Raw genomic sequence first — 9,791 nt, 5'->3', positions numbered from 1 at the left:
AACAATACAGATGCTTCAGTCATACATCTATTTCATTCTGTTCTCGAACCTGACAAAAACGAGGTAAATTTTAATCATCTAACATGGGATTGGAGAAATGAAATTGTTTCCTTTTTACAGCACGGAACCGTGCCTAATGACAAAGGAAAGGCTTACACGCTTCGCAAAAAAGCTGCACGATATTGTTTATATCAAGGTAATCTTTATCGAAAGATGTTCGGCGGACCACTAGCAAGGTGTCTCGGTCCCTCTCAAACCGAATATGTCATGAGAGAAGTACATGAAGGACATTGTGGGAATCACGCAGGAGGACGGTCACTGGTAAGAACGTTAATTCGCACAGGATATTATTGGCCTAAGATGGAAGAAGAGGCAACCATTTTCGTGTCCAAATGTGATAAATGTCAAAGGTACGGCAATAATATGCACAGACCAGCTGAGTTACTACATACTGTTTTAGCCCCTTGGCCCTTTATGAAATGGGGAATGGATATCGTAGGTCCACTTCCACAAGCAAAAGGTCAGGTAAAATTTCTACTCGTACTTACAGATTATTTCACTAAATGGGTAGAAGCAGGGGCATTTAAACAGGTACGAGAAAAAGAAGTTAAAGACTTCATATGGCGCAATATAATATGCCGCTTTGGAGTACCAAAGGAGATCGTATGTGACAATGGACCACAATTCATTGGAGCACAAGTTACAGAATTTTTTCAAAGTTGGCAGATCAAAAGAATAACATCTACGCCATACCATCCAGTGGGGAATGGACAAGCGGAATCAACTAACAAAGTTATTATCAATAACTTGAAAAAGAGGTTACAAGATTCAAAAGGTAATTGGCCTGAGGTGTTACCCGGAGTACTATGGGCTTATCGTACAACGACCAAAACAGGCACTGGAGAAACACCATTTTCGATGGTTTATGGTACGGAAGCCTTAATACCAGTTGAAATAGGTGAGCCAAGCACACGGTACGATCAGGCAACGGAGGAATCCAATAATGAAGAGATGCGGGTTAGCCTAGATTTACTTGAAGGAAGAAGAGAAGCTGCTTTGATAAGGATGGTAGCACAAAAGCAAGTAATAGAATGATATTACAACAGGAAAGCACGCCTCAGATTTTTCAAAATTGGGGACTTCGTGCTTAAAAAGGTTTTCCAATCTACAAAAACTGTTAACTCAGGAAAGCTAAGTCCAACATGGGAATGACCATACAAAGTTCGTGGCATTGCGGGAAAAGGAGCATACCAGTTGGAAACAATGGATGGTAAAATTTTATTATACACAGATAGGTGCAAAGAAACAGATACGAGTATCGAATAAAAGTCGGCCAAACTGAAGCAAGTGTTGAGAAGAAGTTACGAAGTCTTCAGCATTCATGAGAACAACAGAGTCATCTCTCAAACTCATAAACAAAGTCACCTCTCAAACCCTTCTTAACATGTAAAGATAGGGTCATGACTATGTACTGAAACAGGTTATAAAAAAAACCTTGTTTAGTTTATGTTATTTACAAATCTGTTACAAGAAAAACAGTTACGAGAAAAGTTGTAGATGTATTGTAATACATGTAACAGTCAAACACTTGTTAAAAGTTTATGAATGAAAACTTGCCAAAGTTGTTTCATACAAAACGTGTGTTTTCCTATTACTTTCATCGTATTTTAACACCATTATGAAGTTGAGACGTCTTCTTCATTAAGTGTCGATAAAATAAAAGGGCCCTCTTTTATAAGCCTCATGTCAATAAGTCATGGGAGAATCATAAAGCATTTTCAAATGATAAAAATGCTAAACTATTCTATAAGTCCTAAATAAGTAAAGAAAAGGCAAGAGTAGAACACATTGAAGTATTAGCAAACTTCTTGATCTAATTAAAAAGACTAAGTAGAAACTTAGTCAATGAAAGTTTATACAATTGCCCCATTATGATAACTGGGGACTTTCACCAAAAAATCCTTTAAAAAAAAAACTAAGGGATCAAACCATCATTCAGTTGAGGGGATTGTCACAGAAGCTTCAACTTCCATAGACTGGGTTGTAGAAGTTTCACCCTCTGAAGCTGGAATAGCAACATTTTCAGGAACTTCAAGGGCAGGAGAAGGAGTATCAGTAGACTGTTGGCTTTTCTCGATGGTATCTATGACTTTAGCCAGTTCAGACTGCAAGTCAAAACCCTCTTGAGCAGCTTCCGTCAAAGCATCACGACGAGAATTCAGAAAAGCCCAACTCACTTCTATGTTAAAATTTTCCTCTAGAAGTCCATATTCCTTTTCCCACATAGCAAGATCGTTTTTTAAAATTTGATTTTCAGCTAAATGGGAATCAAGGGAAGCTTCAAAAGAAGCATGAGAACTCTTCAAGGCTTGAATCTCGACAGAAGAAGTCTGTAAGTCAGCCTGAGCTTGAGTCAAGATTTGCACTAACTCTCCTGCATATTCTTCCTTTTTAGCCAAAAGTGCCTTCAGCTCTCTAACTTCTTCACTAGCTCTGGATAATTGTTCTGATAAAGAGCATTCCAAAAGCTCTTTGTCTCTTTTCAATTGGCTTGAAGAAGCTTTGACTGTTGCCAGCTCAGAAGTTAAACCACGGTTTTGCTGCTCTAGGAGGTTTTTATCTTCTTGCAACTCTTCTATAGTTCCTTGAGCATTTTCAAACTGTTCCTTCCAGTTGGTTGCTTCAAGTTGGGCTCCCCTAGCTATTTCCTCAGCCTCGTGGATAGACTTTTCAGACTCACGAGCTTTTCTTTCCAGTAAGGAAATTCTTCTCATTAGTTCCGTGCTAATAAGGTTAGCCTACAGAGGTAAGTCATGGAAATGAGAAATTGAAGATAATTTAAAAAAAAACTTGTTGGTAGAAATACCTTCAAAGTAGAATGAACTACGTCGTTCATCAAAGTTAAGCAGCTATGTCTCTCCATCTTCTTCTTCTCGATATCTCCAATGAGAGGTTCGAGCCAAACATCGGCTCTGCCAGTCTTCCTCAGGAGGCTATGATTGGCAGGAACTTCCAAAGTAACACTTCTCATTGACATATTTCCGCTGCTAGAACCTGTCTTTGTATGATGAACAGAGGGAAGAGGAGCAGTGGAGGGAATAGAAGGAATGGAGGGAAAAGATGTCGAAACCAACACCGGAGCAGAAGCAGGTGCGGTTGAAGTAGCCAAGGGAACAGATATAGGAGCAGTAGAAATTGGCAAACAAATGGAAGGTGTTAAAGCTGGTAAAGAAACACTTACGGTAGGCAGAGGAATGGAGGAAATAGGAACAAGTGAGGAAAGAGGAGCTTCGTCAAAAACAGGTCCGAGCTCGCCACTCTCGAAACCACTGTCAAAAAGGTGCTGAATTGATTCATTATTATCTCTTGGTTCGGCATCCATATCAGATTGAATCAAAACAGGCTCGGTGGTGGAGGTACGAGCAGGAGAGTTTTCAATTTCATTATCAATTATTATTCGTCTCCTGGCCCTTGGCCTGGTAATTAGGGAGGTACCCTCCTCTTCTTCTTCAGAACTTTCCTTTGTAGCTTTTCTTTTAGGCAACAAGGCTCGAGCCTTATCTAAATCCAGAGCAGCATTCGCAGACATGCGAATGGCCATAGCTACTTCAGCTGTCATTCCTCTAATGCCAAATCCTGATTAAAGAATGGATATACATGATTAAAGTTGAGGAAAAAGTGCTTAACATGTAAAACAAAATTTTGTAAAAGAGGGGATACCGTGTGTTTTGACTTTCCAGCCATGTAAGGAAGAAATTGATTTCCAAGTTCTTTGCTCCCTAGTAGCAATTTTCAAAAGTGAGTCTACCCAACCACGAAAGTTGGGAATAGGTTCCACATCTCCCATGGTTGCTACAAAAAACCAAGAAGGGACGAGGTTAAAAAACAACATTCTTTTGAAATTCTCAAAAGTAGGTACGGTAAATAAGAGAAAACTTACGTTCAAAATTCCACTTCTCAGGAAAGGGAATATTTGTTTCACCAATCAAATCCACTGTACGGACAGCAACGTAACGGATATACCATCCACGATCTCTGTCATCCTCAGGGTTTACCAAAACTTTTTGCTCCTTGCAGTTAAGGTGAAAACCCCATGGCGTATTAAGTTGGGATGGTATAGATGAATGAGATGAGAAAAGGTGAAATTGACATTGGCCTTGGATGATAAATATCTCAAACAAGCCACTGTTCTCCACACCAATGGACCAATTTGGGCCAAACAAATGGTAAAGAAACGACAAAAATCGAGAATAACTGGGTCAATCGGAGGATTAAAACCCAAAGTGAAGGGGTAAGTGTAAACAGAAGAATACCCATTTCTAAAAGAAGAAATTCTTTGATTTGGGGAAGGAATTGACATTCGAAGACTATCCTTCCAATTACAATCTCTTCTTATAGTGGGGATTGTAAGCTCGGTTACTAATGTTGGGTAAGTATCGGCTCTTTCTAAATTTTTAATTTGTTTTTGAAGAGACGTTTTGTCACTTTCAAAAGACAAATCACTGGGAACTATATCATCAACTGAGGGTTCTTGAGAAGTATCAAGAATTTCCCTACTCTTAGAAGAAGGGGCTTTTGGAACAAAACTCCTTGAAGAAGAACCAGAGGAACCGCCTCGCGTAGATTCTAACCCTGTTCGAGGCCTATTTCCTCCGCCTCTTCTGTGTCTAATAGGGGCGTTGGGGAACTGATCTAGAATTGGAACTTTTTTACGGTTAGGGTTTGAAGAAGACATTGTCAAGAAGAAGGTATGTGTCGAAGATTAGTGAAGAAGACAAAGGAAGACAAAGTTATGTGTAAAATGGGAACCGTCAACTTTTTAAGTATAATGATGAAAAGCCTATAATAAAGGCAGCTATCACTTCGTAAATAGTGAGAATGAAGAAGTCTCGAAGAAAGGAATGAATAGCGGAATCAATTATAAAATGACACATGGACAGAGCATTAAATGGAAAAGACTGCTGAGACATTAGTACTGTCATGAGCATTAATTGTGGCAAAAGTTCTTTTTACATGAAGATCCACTTCCCAATTATTTAATTGATAAAAAAAATGGAAAGTGGGGGGACTATCTGTATTGGGAAAAAAACTGAATTTATATTAAAAATGATATGGCATGACACGTGGATTAGTTGAATGGTCAAAGAACAGCAATTGACTAAGAGGCACGGTGAAAACAGCCACGGGAAGAAGAATTTAAATAAGCACGAGACAACGTATAGATACGAGTCTCGTACCAATTTAAATTATTTGCAGCCAACGGATTAGAAGGCATTGAAAGCAAGGATCAGATGACAGAAAGGAGCCCAAATTCATTATTAAATGTCTGATACGTTATAAAGTTGGTATTTAATAGGAATGATTGTGTAACGGCCTATTTAATGTCATTTATTGCTCATGATTATATCATTAAAGCTGAGGCTTTATTCCTTTACCTAGAATGATCTATAAAAGGAAGAAGGATCATCATTTGTAAGGACACGGAATACTATTGAGAATTCATTGAAATACTTATTTATTTACCTTCTGCCATTGTTCTCAAAAGTATTTTATTTTTGTCTCCTGATTATCAGTAACCCGAATTTCTCTTTTAGCTTTGACCAAGACTCATATTTTTGGTTAAACACCATGATACCTTTAAAAATAAAATATTTTCAGGTAAACATCCACTGGAAAGATTTCTTAGTTCCTGCAAAATTTGCTATTTTTAATAAATTTTCTTATCATCAACTCATTATAAAAGCCTACAATAGGTGACCTCTCTAACATATCACATCTCTTCCATTCACTATAGAACTTAAACAACAAAATGTCTTTTACAAGAGCAAGCTGTATTTGTGGGTTCTTATTCTTGTTCCTAGCTCTTGCATGTGAAGCTAGGGTTCCAAGAAATGCTAATGCAGGGTTTATAGCAGTTAATGATGCTCATTTTGAACTTAGGCTGGTCTTTCTGTTTGTCGCACTTGGGCTTTCAGTGATGGAGGTGACAGAGCATTACAAGTATCACCTGGCGTTTATGATGAACGTGTTTTCCAGGTAAAGATTTATGTTTTGTGCAACGACCACATAAATAAATTTTACATTACCAAGTTAAGTTAACATAACAACATGTAGTTTTTTATATATTGTATGATATGGTAACCCGGAAGATATATCGAGTACTAATTCATTAAGTTAGGCTATGATAATGTAAGAATCCTTTGTCATCGCAACATGTATATAACTTAAATTCATTAAGTTAGGCTATGATTAAATATTTCTTGTTTAATTATTTAAGCAATATGAAGTGTGTCATTAGTTAATTAGATACTTTTTTAAAATTTTTCTAATTTAGGGTAATTGCTGTGTATTTTCTGGTTTTAGGGTTTGGATTTTGTGATTTCGGAAGCTAAAAAATATGGTGTTCGCTTAATCTTGAGCTTTGTAAACAACTGGAACGACTTTGGAGGAAAAGCTCAATATATTCAGTGGGCACGAAATGCAGGGGCTCAAATCAATAATGACGACGATTTCTATACTCATCCTACACTCAAAGATTATTACAAGAACCACATTAAGGTATGGATAGCAATGCTTGAAATTTTTTCACGTAAATAACAACTGTTTGATATTTATGCATTCTAATTTTCAATCTACATAGTATCTTCATTATTAAGTAAATTTGAAGAAGCTTGTTGGTGGTTAATAAATTTACGTTTTTGTGAAATCGCTACAGAAAGTCATTTCGAGGTACAATACCATTACTAGGGTTTCTTACAGAGATGATCCAACAATCATGGCATGGGAACTCATTAATGAGCCACGTGACCAAGCTGACTATTCTGGAAAAACTGTTAATGTAAGTCTCAAGTAATGCCTTTTAATTCATTTCCAAATTAGTTTAAGTTTATTAGAAATAGCAATGACTGACTTTTTGCTGTAAAATTTTGATTTCTTACTAATACCACTCTAGGTTTGGGTTCAAGAAATGGCAAGTTTCGTGAAGTCACTAGACAACAAACACTTGCTAGAGGTAGGAATAGAGGGATTTTATGGTGATTCAATTCCTGAAAGGAAGCAAGTTAATCCTGGTTATCAAGTTGGAACAGATTTCATCAGTAACCAACTTATCAATGAGATTGATTTTGCCACTATTCACGCTTACACTGACCAATGGTATATTAACATCTTTTCTCCACTCAAAAATTCATATAATTCCGTTATAATATATACTATGAAAAGGAAAGAACTCTAAACTACTCGAAGAAAGAGAACATATAACTTTAGATCTAATTAAGTTATATATGCTGGCTGTATAGATATATACATATTATACATGATTAGTGTAGTTTAACTTATTATAGCAGTCATTATGTTATTAGGTTATCAAAGCTAGTTATAGAAATTTACCTATATAATTACCTTATAAGTGACCTACTTGTGTAAAAAATTATTACGCTATCGGTGAATAAAATATTTTTACATTTACAGGGTATCGGGACAGAGCGATGATGCACAATTAGCATGGATGGAAAGGTGGATTACAAGCCATTGGCAAGATGCAAGAACCACACTAAAGAAACCTCTAGTTCTAGCTGAATTTGGAAAGTCTAATAAAGGTTAAGGATATAGTCTTAGTTCAAGAGACACATTCATGAGTAGTGTGTATAAAAATGTCTATAATTTAGCAAAAGAAGGAGGAACTATGGCAGGAAGCTTAGTATGGCAACTTATGGCACAAGGGATGGAGAATTATGATGATGGTTATTGTATAGTTTTGGGACAAAACCCTTCAACTGCACGAATAATTTCAGGTCAATCGCAGTCCATGACGACATTGACTCATTTGGTTCATTGAGTGAAGGCATGAAGATTATCAATAATTAATTTTATGATTTTACAATAATCAATTTATGATAGGATTGAGTGATCTTAAATCCATAATTTTTTGAGTAATTATTCCAGCTCGCTCACATTACCAAACATGTGAAGCTGATTAAACTCAATAATATATGTAATTGCATAAATTGTTTCCGGAACAGTTTCTCTCTCAAATACCATATATCGATCTTCTTTTAATTAATTTACTCTTCGTCACTTATATACTACTTGGAGTGCGATCCCTTCCCTGAACTCTACGTGAATACGGGATGCCTTATGCATTCAGCTGTCATTTTCCTCTTATATACCACAAGCCAATAGAATACAGGTGATCACACCCAACCATACTTTATAAAAAGGACAAAGCGGTCGCTGCAAATATATTCAGGTTAACAAGTCAGGAGTCGAATCTCACAGGGAATTAACCTATCGATCACAGCTATTGGACTCACAGAAATTCATGTATTCAATCTTCAGAGATATTTGAATAACAAATTTGGTGTTTATTAACTAGATATTACGTAGTAAAAATAAGAACTAGCTATAAACTGATTGTAAGCAAGAATGAGAATGGTCTAAGGTTATGATTTCTCCTCTTGTTGGAATCCTTTCCGCTATGTTTGATATAAATTTTCCTAAGTCTTCTCAATCGATCATGAGTACTCTAAAACTGTCGTAACTCTCTCCCGAGTAATTACAACAATATACTAGACATATTCTCTCGAATTACGCTAGCTAGCCTTAGTTACAGCTCACTTAGATCGCACCTAAAGTTTCGTTATCCCTAATCTCACCTTTAAACCCTTCGTATGATCCCTCATATACGTTAGGAGTGATGTTATTCAACAACTACCTAAACATACACTCTTTTCCGAGTAATGCATACTAAATAGGTACAGCCGATTGAGGGCCCTTCAATCAACATCAATCACAATATAGTTGAACAAATAGAGAAATTATTAGGGCAAATCTATATTAACATAACACAAAATTCATCCTCCAAGAGATTCCATCAAAACTCTAGATTAGAAGTTTAGCTACGTATAATCATTTTCACAATCATAATGATATAATTCATTCTCAATGATAAAAACAAGAAGAAGAAAGGTAAAAACTCTATGTCGAATCTTCCGCCTTGCTTCTTGCCTGTTCTTGCCTTCAAAAATATTTCAAAAACCTCGATATCCTCTATTTAGGCGAGCTGGGTTTCTTATAGGTCAAGGAGAGTCGTCCTGAAAATTACACAATTGACCTTGGAATGTTTGGCTCCGAGCACCCCGTCCGCGGCCACGGATTGACCGCGGATTCGACATATGTTCTGTCCGCGACTGTGGATTGACCCTAGACCTGGGCGCGGATTTCATCCTTGCTCTTTCTTCTCTTTTTCGATCGTGTTGTCCTCCGATTGGCCTTCCATGCTCCATATTGACTTTAAAACACTCTTTTAGCTTTCTTCTAGCTCGGAGTGGCTCCTACAAAGCAATAAACTCGTAATTAGAGCATTTTGTTATCTTTTACAATCAAACATAGGTAAAGTGCAGCCAAATTAGAGTGTAAAAATTAGCTAACTTGCATGATTATCATCTATTATCACACCCCACACTTAAATTCTTGCTCGTCCTCGAGCAATCAAACCACACTCTACAACGGCCTAACTTCACTGAGCGACTCCCCTAACTCGTCACACCAAGAACATTTCACAAGAATTGAGCTCAATAGTGTAACATCTTCGCCTCAAGAGCTGACTCTCCCATGCCACACAATATTCCTAACTTTACTCACTTACTCTAGCACAGAGGTTAAGACTCACCTTTTCTTCATGAGTCAAGTGCCCTTTCATAACAAATGAGAGTGGTTCCACACACAATAACATTTAAGAACAATTAGGAACTCAAGATAAAAAGAATTCACTTACTCAAAAAGAACATTCA

At 36.9% G+C, this 9,791-nt stretch overlaps 1 protein-coding gene and 1 pseudogene across 1 annotated transcript; one reads left to right on the top strand and one right to left on the bottom strand.

Annotated features, from left to right (window-relative positions):
- Nucleotides 1-1,991: 1,991 nt before the first annotated feature.
- On the bottom strand, nt 1,992-3,382 carry LOC138877194 (uncharacterized). The gene is made up of 3 exons (XM_070156786.1): nt 2,966-3,382; nt 2,574-2,798; nt 1,992-2,165 (listed from the first exon to the last, which is right to left on the bottom strand). The coding sequence occupies exons 1-3, from the start codon at nt 3,380-3,382 to the stop codon at nt 1,992-1,994; spliced, it is 816 nt and encodes a 271-aa protein (XP_070012887.1).
- A 2,427-nt stretch (nt 3,383-5,809) lies between these two features.
- Nucleotides 5,810-7,837, top strand: LOC104212134 (mannan endo-1,4-beta-mannosidase 1-like; annotated as a pseudogene).
- The last annotated feature ends 1,954 nt before the right edge of the window (nt 7,838-9,791 follow it).

This window comes from Nicotiana sylvestris, chromosome 9 (genome assembly GCF_000393655.2).
Source record: "Nicotiana sylvestris chromosome 9, ASM39365v2, whole genome shotgun sequence".
In the NCBI taxonomy this organism is placed as follows: Eukaryota; Viridiplantae; Streptophyta; class Magnoliopsida; order Solanales; family Solanaceae; genus Nicotiana; species Nicotiana sylvestris.
Note: the sequence above shows the minus strand (reverse complement) of the source record. Positions and strands in the feature narration are given on the sequence as shown.